The sequence below is a fragment of the Echeneis naucrates genome, chromosome 8 (genome assembly GCF_900963305.1).
Source record: "Echeneis naucrates chromosome 8, fEcheNa1.1, whole genome shotgun sequence".
Lineage (NCBI taxonomy): Eukaryota > Metazoa > Chordata > Actinopteri > Carangiformes > Echeneidae > Echeneis > Echeneis naucrates.
Genome location: NC_042518.1, coordinates 846,174 through 859,504, shown reverse-complemented (window position 1 = coordinate 859,504; position 13,331 = coordinate 846,174). Strand labels below are relative to the sequence as shown.

The following is a 13,331-nucleotide window of genomic DNA, read 5'->3' as shown; positions in this document are numbered from 1 at the left end:
AGCCTTTTAGCCTTTTATTAGGAAATAAAATTATAATAAATAAATAAAATCTGCAGAAATTTAATAATACTGTGATAAATATTTAATACAAAGACAGCATTTTTTCTGTTAATGCAAAGAGAAGAAGGAGCAGTTCATATTTGTTTGTTTGTTTAGAGTCAAATTTTAAATAAAGGTCAAACAAAAAGTGAAAGTCTGTTCCCGCTTTTGATTGGCTGTTACGAACGCCCGTCAAATTTCCAACTTCCGGTGTGCTCCGTTGCTAAGTTACAGAGCGTCGGTCCGCTAAACAGGAGCTAGCCAAATGCTAGGTGTAAGAATATGGGAATATGCAAAGTTTCTGGTAATTTCTGGTCGTTAACGCTGCTCGTTTGAAGCCATGACAGCTATAAAAGACGGAGAATACACAGCAACTATTTACAAACTGGTGAGAGTTATGCTTTTTTGCTAAGGTTAGCCGACTTAGCTCAGAACTCAACAACGGATGACGGTAACCGAAACTCCGTTCAGAAATCCTTCATTTTTTCGTTTCTTGCTTGTTCAAATCGACACAGACGACAGATAACAGTTGTCCTCTCACTAAATTCACCTGCTGCTACATTCAGCACAAGTTAAACATGACAAGTACCAATGTTATCCGATCATATCTGAACTGTTGTTATATGTTTCTGCGGCATCAGACAGTGAATCTGGTGAATCAGACAGCGAGTTGAATTCATCAGGAAAGGTTGAGCAGTTTTAGGTCGTAGCTTCATCTCAATCCCATAATAACAGTGCTAATAGTGTGAGAAACCTGCCCTGGACCTTCTCAGCTCATTCTCCTGTGATTGTAGATTAAAGATGGGCAGTATGTGGAGGCCATCCACATCCTCAACAGTCAGCTTCAGAAACACACAAAGGTAAGAAAGGATTCTGCTCATCTGTCTTCATAAAAAATATAAATATCCTGAACAGAGAGCGAACAGAGAGCTGTCTGAGGGGCCTTCAGTGTCACTGAACTGTCTTAAATACTAATCACATTTTATACCAACTACAGCTGGATGCTGAATTGACAGACAATTATTATGATCCAGTAATGTTCATTGTGAATTATTAGTTTCATTAAATTATGTCTGTTAATATGATTTTTGGGGAGGAGAATCAGGAAAATAACTGTCAAAATAAATGCTAAGAAAAAAATGTATGCACTGATTTACATTTGTACTTCCATTTAAATTCATATCAAGTTCAGACAGGATTTTCTCAGTTTAACATTTAGATTTGTGGTAACTGCAGACATCTTTGTTAATGTTTTATTGCTGTTGTGTGACTGGCTGAGGTTGGTGTTTTAATAATCCACGCAGCAGTCAGTGTGACACACTCTTTGTTTTATGTCCCAGTCCAGGGCAGCACTGTCTCTGCTGGGCTTCTGCTACTATCACGTCCAGGACTTCACCAACGCTGCAGAGTGCTACGAGCAGCTCACACAGCTACACCCAGAGGTGGAGGAGTACAAGGTCTACTATGCCCAGTCCCTTTACAAAGCTGGTGCTTATCCTGACGCCACCAAGGCTTCCTTTGTTCTGGACAACCCGAACAGTCACACCAAGGTACAGCACGCCCATACACACAGATGAGCAGCCATAAAACTATGAGTGACTTTTAGGATGACCAAACTGTGATGGATGGATGACGGAGTTAGAGCGTCTCCAACACTGCAGGATTTGGTGTAACGTCTTGGTACAGATACCACGGCTCACCTCCAGAGGTCTAGTCCAGGTCTCCAGGGTCAGGACTGGTGCTTCACAACATTAGCATGTGGTCATAATCTCATGGCTGATCCAGGGCATACACACAACACCCTGATCTTTCAGCATCTCCACTTAAGCTCACTTTATTGTTTATGGGACCTTTTTCTTTCTGCTTCAGGTTTTTAAAATCCCAAACGCCACCTTTTTCACATTAAAATCTTTGCATTGTTCCTGCCATCTCTTACACACCTTTCATTACTGGATTCGTTTATTCAATAGAATACGTACTTTACACAGAAAGTTGGTTTGTTGTGAAAACGAACATGTTCCAGATCATTGAAATCAATGATGAATGACAGTTTGGATCAAACTCGGACATTTGTGCCTAATTTTTATACCCCCAAACCAAATTAACACTTGGCTCAACACATCATTTCTCAATTTCATCATTCATTTTAACTCTCTCTCTCTCTCTGGTACAGATGGTCAAGCTGCAAGCCTGCATCAAATATTGTGAGGAAGATTATTCTGCTGCCAAGGTGAAGAATTTCTCACACATCATCTGTTTACACACACAAATATCCGTTTCTCTTCAATATGGAGACAGTTTACTATCTGCAGCCAAACACATTCATTTTCTGCTTAATGCAATTTTGTGTGTGTGTGTGTGCGTGCTCAGTCTCTGTTGGAGCAGCTGCCCCAGGACGACCCAGACTACATCTACAACATGGGCTGCTTGCTTTACCAGGATGGAAAATATGAGGAGGCCTGCAAGAAATTTATGACTGCTATGCAAGTGCTGGGATATGTGCCAGGTAGTTTTTCACAGACACACACAGGAACACACAGTTGGTTAATGTTGTGCTGTAATCTTTACATACAGCAGAAACACAGCTGGAGGTAAGAGTCAATTTTCTGCTTTCTTTATTGTGAAGGAGTGAGATGGAAAGAGTGCAACCTAATTTAAAGAGGTGATCAAAGCCTTTTTTCATCTGAAATAAAACTCCCAATTACAGTCCTCTCTCACAATCTGATACAGAGACTGTCATCACACTTGCAGAATTCTAGAGGAGTCCATGACTCGACAGGTCAGGGCTGTTTAGGTCGGCGATCATGATGTTATGGCTGATTGGTGTACGGTGCAATTTTGAAGCTTATCACATTGAGATTGAGAGAAAGTCATTGACTGGGATGTCTGCTCCTCCTCTCCCTCAGCACTGTCCTACAACATTGCGCTGTCTTACTACAGCATGAAGAATTACGCTCAGGCACTCAAATACATCGGAGAGATCATTGAACGAGGCATCAGAGAACATCCAGGTGAAAAACAGTGAAAATGTCCGGACCGAGATGCATCATTTGATTATGTGAGAGTAAGCTTTTCTGTGTGGTGTTTCTGTGCTTTAGAGCTGAGTGTGGGGTTGACAACTGAAGGCATTGACGTCCACTCTGTGGGCAACACTCTGGTGTTGCATCAGACAGCTCTGATTGAAGCCTTCAACCTCAAGGCCGCAATTGAATACCAGCTGAAGAATGGTAAGACCCCAGGCAATGCCTGTGAACATGGTGCAGCAGGAAGAGATGAGGAGGAGGCAGAGAGCTGGACTTTCAGAAGTAACCGCCAATTATTTAAAAAACATTTTGGAATTATCCTTCACTATGACACATCGCAATCCAGTAGCTCTCAAATCACCGGTAAAGTTTGTGTAGCCCTGTCAGACGTCACAGCAACGTTGGTCATTTGTGTTTATCTGAGATAATTTCTGAGATAAATTCTGGGTCATTTCACAGAACTAAGGAGTTTGAAATTTTAGTCACAACGACACTTAGAACCAGATGAAATCACCTGGAAAAGAACTTTAAAGCCTTCTTGGATCTTCAAAAGCAGAATACCTCCTCCTTCCTTCCCTCCAGCCTCTCTCACATTATTAGAACAAAGCTTCAAGAATAGTGATCTGAGGATAGAGAGCAGAAGGGAGCATGTCTGAAGTCAATATCAAGCATCTGCTCTCTAAAAGGACACACAGCTACAAGACACTCAAGATCTAGACCTGAAGTGTAGGAATAAACTCATGTTTTCAAATTCATATTCATAAGACGAAGAAGCTGAAGAGTCAGCCGTCCTGTTAGGGACTTAGCTATAAAATCCCTTGTTCAATTACTCTTTCACTTCTCATTTCCCAACTGAGTGTTCCCGTCTATTAAAGGCAGAGTCACTCTGAAAGCTCCAGGCCTTATACAGTAAAATATCTTTTTGTGCTCAGTGGCAGAGTGTCAAAGTTTTACCACATAATGTCCCCAAATGATCACATAAGTGGTAAAAGTTGAAAATAAAGTTTGTGGTTAAGTTCTATGTCAAAATCGAAGTCCTATCCCATTTAAAGTTCAAGTGCAAACTTCAGTTATACTTTTTCATTATTAGGCTTTGACTCTCTTAAGACAGTTGACCACCTCTGTGATCCTCACCTTTTTAAGTGCTCAGGGATGAAATGGTTTTGCCTGTTTGTGCGTTTGTAAAATATCTTAGTTTCATCAGTTTTTTTAACACCAGTATGAAGCATGTTTGAAGAATGCTTCTCTGAGTCAAAGAAAAATGTTGCAGTAAACAAGGCAGTAAAACAACACTGCTTCGTGTATCTGTTTCATCTGAGCTGCTTCATAGAGAAAAGTGTGTGAAGAGTCTTACCAACTGCTTTTTTCTCTGTTTTCTTCTCCTGTGGAATCCTGCAGTGAAAGGAGCTCAGGAGGCTCTGACAGACATGCCCCCCAGATCAGAGGAGGTAACACCATCACCGTGTGTGTGTGATCATTCTGCTGTAATCTGAGGGAACTGCTTGGACATGCCTCACTAACAGCCTGGAGTTAAGAGAGATAAAAGAAAATTAAAACAGAAATGTGGATGTGAAGGCTTACAGGGAGGCAGTGATGATCATTTCATTGTCTTTAAACTGCCTCATTAAAATTAATGTACAGATGGGGCTCTGTCCTTGATCCATTGTGTCACCGCCACTGAGTCATGATTCTGTTTTAACATCCATGTGGACGTGTAGCACCCCCTAGTGAATGTTTGATGTCAGTGTCAAAATGGAAAAATAGCAAATACTATCAAACTTTTTCTGTTTTGTTTTTTTTTTTATCCCTTGGTGTTTTTCAATTCATTAAATGTGACCTTATTTTCCAGATAACCCTCTGTTGTTCCAGAGCTGGTTTACATTAAATGGAAGTGATTCTTGTGTGTGTTCTCACAGTGTTCATCCACAGTACTCTCATTTACTGCTGTGTTCTGTCAGGAGCTGGACCCAGTGACGCTCCACAACCAGGCTCTGGTGAACATGGACACGAAGCCGTCAGAAGGTTTTGAGAAGTTGGCCTTCCTGCTGCAGCAGCCCTCCTTCCCCCCCGTCACCTTTGGAAACCTGCTGCTGCTCTACTGCAAACACGAGGTGAGCAGCAGGGGCCGGCTCGAACCCCAATGGGCTCCAGTCCCAAAGCAGTCGGAGATAGTTCTCGTCTTCACGACAGCTGTTCCTGTTGAGCTCTTCCCCTCATGAGAGATGGTGTCGGCAGTTTTCATCGGTGCAGATCAGCAGGGTCTGGACCGAGAAAGAAGGACGCAAGGTGTTATTCTCAGTGGAGAGAGCTGGAGCTGCGGGTCTGTCATTAAAATAGTATTAATATCTCGCTCTGTCTCCATCAGTACTTTGACCTGGCAGCTGACGTTCTGGCAGAAAACGCCCATCTCACCTACAAGTTCCTGTCTCCGGTACGTTAGAGTGTTTCCTCAAAAACCACATGGGCTCCTGGTTCACGCTGCATAAACTCCACAATAAGATTTACTGAATCCATATGATGAGTTTTCTCCTTTTCCAGTACATGTATGAGTTTCTTGACGCCCTGTTGACCTGCCAGACGGCACCAGAGGAGGTACTTTTAATCAACGTTTCAAAGGGAAAAGTGTTGCCTAGTGTATTTACAGAAAAATCCTGCTCAGTGGAGCTTTAACTCGAGAATCTGTACACTTCGTTGTGTTTTATCAATAAATAAAATCAAGTTTCTTTGCAGGCCTTTAGGAAATTTGATGACATGAACGGAAAACTGACCGAGCAGCTGCGAAAGCTGGCCAAGCAGGTTTTTCACCTCCTTACTCCTCTTCAGTTCTGATTCATAGTAGCTGAAGGAAGCACTGACACTTCTTAGCACTCTTACTGTGCTGTAATTACTCTGCCAAAAATAAAGCCAGAGTTGATGTATAGATGTGTCCTTTGTCTCCCAGGTTCAGGAAGCCAGGCTGGCTCGAGACGACGAAGCACAGAAGAAAGCTTTGCAGGACTATGACCTGATGCAGGAGAAGTGAGAGATACCCACACAAACACACACACACGGCTTGGATATAAAAATTTAAATTTAATGTGTATATTTGTAGATATCACACATACATTTCTGCATAGAATATATACTTTTTAGAAATAATAATAATAATTGAGTGGGACAGTGTGATGACAATCAGGATGAATCCATCCAGTGTCAGCTGGGAATCAGCTGCTCCTCCAGATTAAATCCGGATCATTTCCTCCTCCTCTCTCTTCCCATCTGTCTTGCAGGTACATTGTGGTCCTGATGGCCCAGGCCAAGATCTACTGGAACCTAGAGAACTTCCAGATGGTGGAGAAAATCTTCCGTAAATCGGTGGAGGTTTGTAACGAGGACGACACCTGGAAGCTGAATGTGGCGCACGTGCTCTTCATGCAGAACAAGTACAAGGAGGCGATCGGCTTCTACGAGCCCATCGTCAAGAAGCACTACGATAATGTAAGTGGGGCTGGAGGAAGGGAGGGGTCATGGGGTCACCTGTCGGCAGTGCTGAGGGAAGGAGTAAACACTGACACTCTGACTCTGTCCAGGTGGAGCAGTGTAAAATTCAGGAGTGTCCCTGCAGGTGCAAACCTTCGGTAAAATAGACATACAGATGTTTTCCTTCCTCTGCCGTGTCTTCTCATCTTGGCATGATGTCTGTCTGAAGGCATTCCTGCTGTTCCTGTTTTTGTGTGCAGTTTTTCTTTTCGTTTGGTTTGTTTGTTTGCAGTTACATTATGTTCTTCTGATAAGGCAGCACCATATATCCCTACTTCATTTTCAAAATCAATCCTCATGGTAGCCTCTAAAATCTCCATGACTGCTCCATTTTGTAATGTGAGGCATCGTCAGTGAAGATAGTCATGGATACTCGAGTCCTGTAAGATAAAAACAGTTGAAGAGAATCAGTGATTTCATCAGGATGACCTGAAAGAGGCTGAATTAACTTGATTTGACTGATTCATCGAGGTCCTGAAAAGTGGTGAATCATAGCAGGTACAGCCCGAGTGATTTGGCATAGAGATATGTTTTAAGTTTTGTTTTCAAGAGCTGAACAGAATCAGTTCCAGGAGCCAAAATGATGTTCTCAAAAAACGCCATGATGATAAATGTGTGTGACTGCAGATCCTGAACGTCAGTGCCGTGGTCCTGGCCAATCTGTGTGTGTCCTACATCATGACCAGCCAGAACGAAGAGGTACTGTACACAGTCCTGCTGTCAGTCTGTATGACAACGTAGCACAAAGAGGTCATTCTGCATTAGATGATAACTGGCCAGTGAAGTTTTCTCTTATCTCCTCCTGGTTGGACAGGCTGAGGAACTGATGAGGAAGATCGAGAAAGAGGAGGAGCAGATCTCCTACGACGACCCCGACAAAAAGGTCTTCCACCTCTGCATCGTCAACCTGGTGATCGGGTGAGTCCAAGCTGCTGTTCCACTTCCCCTGATCCGGCCTTTTTGTGTTTGGTTCCAACTCATGAACTCCTTAAGAATTACAAAATTGTTCAAGATGTCCGTTTTCCTGTTTGGAATCTTTTTCCATCATCTTCATTGTTTTCAGTTTTTATTTCAGCACATTGTATGAAACACATTGTTTGAAGTTCATAAACATCAAAAACTCCAGACCTGAAGTAAAATATTGTCATCTTGTTGTTTAGTTTTGGAGATTCGGCTCTGAGATCTTTGTGTGTCACTTTCAGGACGTTGTACTGTGCCAAGGGCAACTATGATTTTGGCATCTCTCGTGTCATCAAGAGTCTGGAGCCGTATAACAAGAAGGTCAGTCAGTTTACATGACGTTGATTTTTACCCCCAAACAGACTCAGAATGAATGAATTCTAATGAAAACTGTTTTACTTTTATTCTTCTTTGTTTGACTGATGTCAGACCAAAATCATTATGATGTTGAAATGTAACATTTGAAAGGCAAAAATCAGTCCCCCGTCAATCAACCTGAGTCTGAGCTGCTCTTTTTGAGGCCTTTTGAACTGGTCCAGTCACAACACTGGACTCTGGCTGCAGCTGAGTCCACTCAACTCCAGCTGAGAACACACGCCGTCATCCTGAGAGTTCCCCTCAACAATCAGCGCCACAGAAGAATGGAGTCCGAATCCTGGTCCACATTCGATGTCACCTGGCAGACCACCAGACCACGACTGTGCAGGTTCAGGCTTTTAGTGCTTTAAGATTAAAACTGTGTGTGTGTGTGTGTGTGTGTTGATAGCTGGGGACGGACACATGGTTCTATGCCAAGCGTTGTTTCCTCTCTCTGCTGGAGAACATGTCCAAACACATGGTCATGCTGAGGGATGACGTGGTACAAGAGTGTATTCAGTTCTTGGAGCACTGTGAGGGTGAGCACACACACACACACAAACACACACACCATAGTTTGATCTGAGCAGAGCAACAGATTTCACTTGATGGTTTATATCATCCTACACTTGGACACTTTGATTCGGTATCTTGTGAATCCTGAACTAGGTAGCTCTGAGAGCTTCACACACACTAACTGAAGAGAGTAGTTTTCATGAACTTTAACTAAAACATTTCAAGTTCTCAGTTCAGACCACGTCAGTTTAAACTGAGGGAAAACTGAATGATGAGTTCATCACAACCCGGAACATGATCTGATCCTCAGATGGACGTGGACCATCAGACTCCTGCTGATAACAATTCTGCTTGTTCCCAGTCTACGGGAAGGAGGTTCCAGCCATCATCGAGCAGCCTCTGGAGGAAGTCCACATCCATATCGGCAAGAACACCGTCACCTACGAGGCACGGCTGCTCAAGGCACTGTTCTACGAGGTCATTGGCTGGAACAAGTGACATAACCGGTGTAAGGTCCAGTCCCAGAAACTTCACTGACGGCAACCAAAGAAGGGATAATTAACGTAACACACACACACATTTTAAATCAAACCAGCAGATAAACACCTCTGGGAAGTAAAAACCATTTCCATTTCACACACACAATCTGAATCTGAGTAGAGCTGGGGGAGATTTGGCTCCAACAGAACTTATGTAATCAGTTTGTGTTGTTTTTCTCATGGAGGCCTCAGCTCAGTTCCACAGCACTAACACAAAGACTCAGCATCAACATTCACCATCACAACCTCTCATCATAAAGAGCCTGAGAAGGTTCGGAGACACAGGGCAGACTTTCAGACTTTGTTTTATTATCTGTGTTTAATCTACCAACATAAAACCGTTATGTGAGTTCATCTACATACATTCATGATTCATGCTTCTATTCTACCGACACTCCAGCCTCATCTGCTGCTTCATATTCAGCACTAACCACCGTTTGTGGAAAGCAAAAACATAATTTAAAGACAATAAAAGGATGATTATTTTTTGAGAAGAAAAAACTTTTTTATGGGTTTCCTTATTTTCTCATGGCCAATATGTAGTTGTTGTTCAGCATTTTGTAGAAAGAGCCTTTAAAAACTTGCACTTGTGGTAGATATTGCATTTGTGATTGAGTTTCAATCAGAATGATTTATAATCACTTATTTTTAATGAAAAAAATTTAAATGATGACGACGTCGACGACGATGATGATGATGGGGTTTTTCTTGGGTAACAATCAAGCATTTTTTATTGGACGTGGTGTATGAAGGTGTAGCACTAAACTGTCTCCTAACACAGAACTTTTGAACCCTGGGACATGTTGGGCCGTATTTGGTCCAGGAGAAGAAGGACACATCTGAAGATTTGGGACATTCTATTCTCACCACTGTGACTCAGCCTCTGAAGGACGGGACAGCTGGACTATGACCCAGTTTGTGTCTGTCCCTCCTGCTATAACTCAGCTGCAGCTCGTCTGTCATAAAAACATGACTTGCTTCTCTTCAGTAAAATCTGTTTGTGATAAACTGGAAACTCTCGAAATGTCAAACTGTGATGGATGAAAGAGCTGATTCTCCTGGACTCTGCTGGTTTGTCGCGAACAGCAGCTGAAGAGACTGAGTCCACGTGGATTTGGACAGAAACAGGATCTGCCTCAGACATTAAATCAGTCAGGATATCTACGGTGAGTCAGCATTCTGGAAAGATGTCGGCCTGAGGTGGAGTCGGAACATCAGAACTAAAAGCTTCTCATTATGATCACAGAGTATAATGTGAAACACATTTCATCATGTTCATGGAGAAACGTACGGTGTCGAAGCTCAGTCTCTACCTGATGATCTACAATGAGCGAACACACCCCGAGCAGAGGGGTGAGGGGTGGGGGGGTCAGCGTTCAAGACAGCGGCCTCTTGGTTATGTCCTGTTCTGCCAGGTAATAGTTCAGGTATCCTCCCAGAGCGCCGACAGCCACCGCGGTCATGTGACTGGAACAGCCATCTGTCAAAGGAAGGAGGTGGGAGAAGGGGGGGGGGGGGGGCAGCTGTAACATTAAACATGAACGACAGGAAGAGCTTTAAGTCTGTACTTAAACTTTCTGTTCAAATGCCTCAAACTCCCTCATTGATCTGAGATGCTCATCAGTGGTTATTCATATTACACCAATCAGTCAATCAATCAATGAGCCAGTCAGCTGACCTGGAAGGATCTTCTCCCTTCTCTTCACTCTCCTGTGAGGCTGCAGCTGCTCCAGAAGTTCATCTCCGATGATCTGAGACATGATGCTCTCTGAGGAAAGAAATTCATTAGCTCATCCTTCCATCCGTCGGTTCAGGTTGACCCGTTTTTAAACCTCACAGTAGTTAACATTCACATTATCTGACACTTCCTGTTCACTCACTGTCTCGCCCAAAGCAGCCGACCTCCTCGTCCTGCAGCCTCAGTATGTGCTGCAGCCAATCGGCTTTGTAGAAGTCAGAGAAACCCGCCAGTCCACAAATCAGGACTGTCGACAGAAAGCAGAGGAACTAAACTCAGTCTGCACCTCTTCAGGTTTTTAACATGTTTGTGATCCTGCCGATTAAACATTAGGTCCATAATTCAACTTCTGCAGTCTTTCATTTTAAAGGTCTGATCTCATTAACGGCATTTCTCTGTTGATTGAGATCTTTGATATTTCAAAAATGAAGGAAATTCTATTATTTATATGAAGAATGTGTAAAAACTGTTTAACAAACATGAACAAAGCTGCTGCCGCCTAAAGCTCGGGACACTGACTGTTCTCGATGAAGATGTCCACCGTCTGCTCGGTGAGCCCGTCCCTGATAATGTCCTGGTTGGTCTTCATCATGTTGGAGCAGAAGATCTTCTGGTAGTTTTGTTCAGTCATGTTGGCTCTGGACGCTCGTGTGTCTCCTTTCAGCAGGTTGGTGCAGCCTTTCTGAGAGGGAAACTCAGCCAGTCAGTCTGACCCGGAGGGGGGCGGCATCATTTCAGGTGAATTTCTGCACATCTCACCATTTTCCCGATCATGAAGTAGAGCAGCTGGTGGGAAAGAGAGTAGTGTGGACAGCCAAACCGGGTCATGGTGTCCCGACACGGCTTGGTGACGATGCAGGGCGTCCCGTTCATCTTCCTAAAAAACAGCAGCTCTTCAGTAAAAGTGTTTCATATAATAGATAACACGTTGAGACCTGGACCTGGACTGAAGTCAACATTGTAGAGCCTTAAACCTTCGTTCTCTCTAATGACCATCAGGAGGTGAATCCTCTGGTTGTTAAAGGTCAGATTATATTGAAGTCTATGGGAAAATGTCCCTACCTCTCCCTTGAAGTGTTTGATGAATAGTTCAGCTCCACCCTCTGCTCCAAATATGGTTTCTTCTGGTTTCAAAAAACAAAGATGGCCTACAGACAATTTGTGTGTTGTTGTGTGTTTGTACCAGGTTCCCAGCAGCAGGGTCAGACACTTGTCACTGAGCTGCTCGTTGTAGCACTCCGTGGTCATGGTGGAGGGGTAGACCAGACTGGGGTCTGTGGAGCTCCACTTCTGAGGAATCAACCAGAAAGTCCAGGACAGCAGCGGCTCAAACTCTAAACAAACAGACCAGTGGGAGGATGAAAGAATCGGAAACGGACCTGGTGGGGTTTCCATTTCTTCTTGGTGGACTCATGAAGTCTCACCTCTGTAATAGTTGGGGTCATTCTGCTGCAGGGCGTTGGTTGCTTTGTCGAAACTCTGGTCGAGGCGTCTGACCAGAGCGACGGCGGAGGTTCTCTGAGCCCAGCTGACCGGGTCGGTGTGAGGCCACGTCCGGATCGCCTCCTTCAGTTCAGCTGAGACACAAAACAGCTACACCATTTAAAAACACACAACTGGTGTCGAGGTCACCGACTAAAGTATCTAAACGACCATCTGATGGAAGCTTCAACCAACTCAGATTCCTGCTCCCCAGAGGAAGAATCCAAATTCCTTCAGTGACCTCCAGACTTCTTCTTTCTGAAGTTTCTCAACAACTGTCAGATCAATTGTTTTATTTTATCTATTTTATTGGAGAGGGAAGGAAGCAGCTGCAGAATCTGGATCAGGATCAATTCACAAACGGATCAGTTTACATTTTCTAAAGCAAGTTTTTGCTGACTGTTATTTTTCTGACCTCAGAGTCTCTGTGTTCTGGAAACAGACTAAAGATGAAACAACAGATTGTAATGAAAGGAATAAGCAATGATAGTAAAGATTTATAAATATGATTGCTTACAGGCTTGGATGATTCTGATTAAGGCAACTGAGTGATGGAGTGTCAAAAAACCTGGCAACCCAAAGGTCTATAAAGAAATCATTATTATGCAGCTTTTGATTCCGTCTTACAACCGTGTCGACTGTTTCTCAGATTATTGATATAAGTGAAATAATTGTCCCAAACCAGATGTTGACCTACCCTGCAGCATGAGGAAACCGACCACCCCGTCCAGGTTGATGTGCTCATGCTGCCTCTCCAGGAAGGCTGCTCCCCGGGACAAGCTGCCCAGGATGTCATCGATCACCTCCGCCCGACAGCCGCCGCTCACTGCGGCAAACAGAGCCAGAGCCGCGGCCACACCGAGCCTCGCTGCCCGCATCCTCACCGGGATAGATCCGATCTGGAGGCTCCGGGACGAAACGGAGAGAGGAAGTGGTGAGGGCTGGGGGGGGCAGGTGTGACGTCAGAGGGTAACGTAGTTTTCTGTCCACTGTTTAAAAAGTAGTTAAAGCTGCTCCACCTGCAGCTTTAACTACTCCAACCAATAAAATGTCCTGTATGATCATTTATCATGAATTAACATTCATCATAAATCCACCACGTTCATTTAATCTGCTCACTAAATGGTGAATTATCGTGATGTCACTAATTGATAACAC

At 43.6% G+C, this 13,331-nt stretch overlaps 2 protein-coding genes across 3 annotated transcripts; one reads left to right on the top strand and one right to left on the bottom strand.

Moving 5' to 3' along the window:
• Positions 1-279: 279 nt before the first annotated feature.
• LOC115047132 (tetratricopeptide repeat protein 30A-like) lies at positions 280-10,109 on the top strand. The gene is made up of 19 exons (XM_029507869.1): positions 280-427; positions 834-899; positions 1,380-1,589; positions 2,213-2,269; positions 2,410-2,545; positions 2,946-3,050; positions 3,138-3,266; positions 4,461-4,510; positions 5,021-5,173; positions 5,428-5,493; positions 5,601-5,654; positions 5,793-5,858; positions 6,004-6,080; positions 6,332-6,539; positions 7,209-7,280; positions 7,396-7,499; positions 7,784-7,862; positions 8,308-8,437; positions 8,776-10,109. Exons 1-19 carry the CDS (start codon positions 380-382, stop codon positions 8,910-8,912), a joined length of 1,947 nt encoding a protein of 648 aa, XP_029363729.1. The 5' UTR covers positions 280-379; the 3' UTR covers positions 8,913-10,109.
• Positions 9,240-13,085, bottom strand: LOC115047133 (UPF0764 protein C16orf89 homolog). 2 transcript variants are annotated; one of them, XM_029507871.1, is made up of 8 exons: positions 12,871-13,085; positions 12,116-12,268; positions 11,875-12,025; positions 11,451-11,568; positions 11,211-11,373; positions 10,830-10,938; positions 10,632-10,717; positions 9,240-10,433 (listed from the first exon to the last, which is right to left on the bottom strand). In XM_029507871.1, exons 1-8 carry the CDS (start codon positions 13,049-13,051, stop codon positions 10,330-10,332), a joined length of 1,065 nt encoding a protein of 354 aa, XP_029363731.1. In that variant the 5' UTR covers positions 13,052-13,085; the 3' UTR covers positions 9,240-10,329. The 2 variants fall into 2 exon arrangements, with proteins under 2 accessions (XP_029363731.1, XP_029363730.1); XM_029507870.1 differs by having other exon boundaries at positions 10,632-10,721; positions 10,834-10,938.
• Between the last annotated feature and the right edge of the window lie 246 nt (positions 13,086-13,331).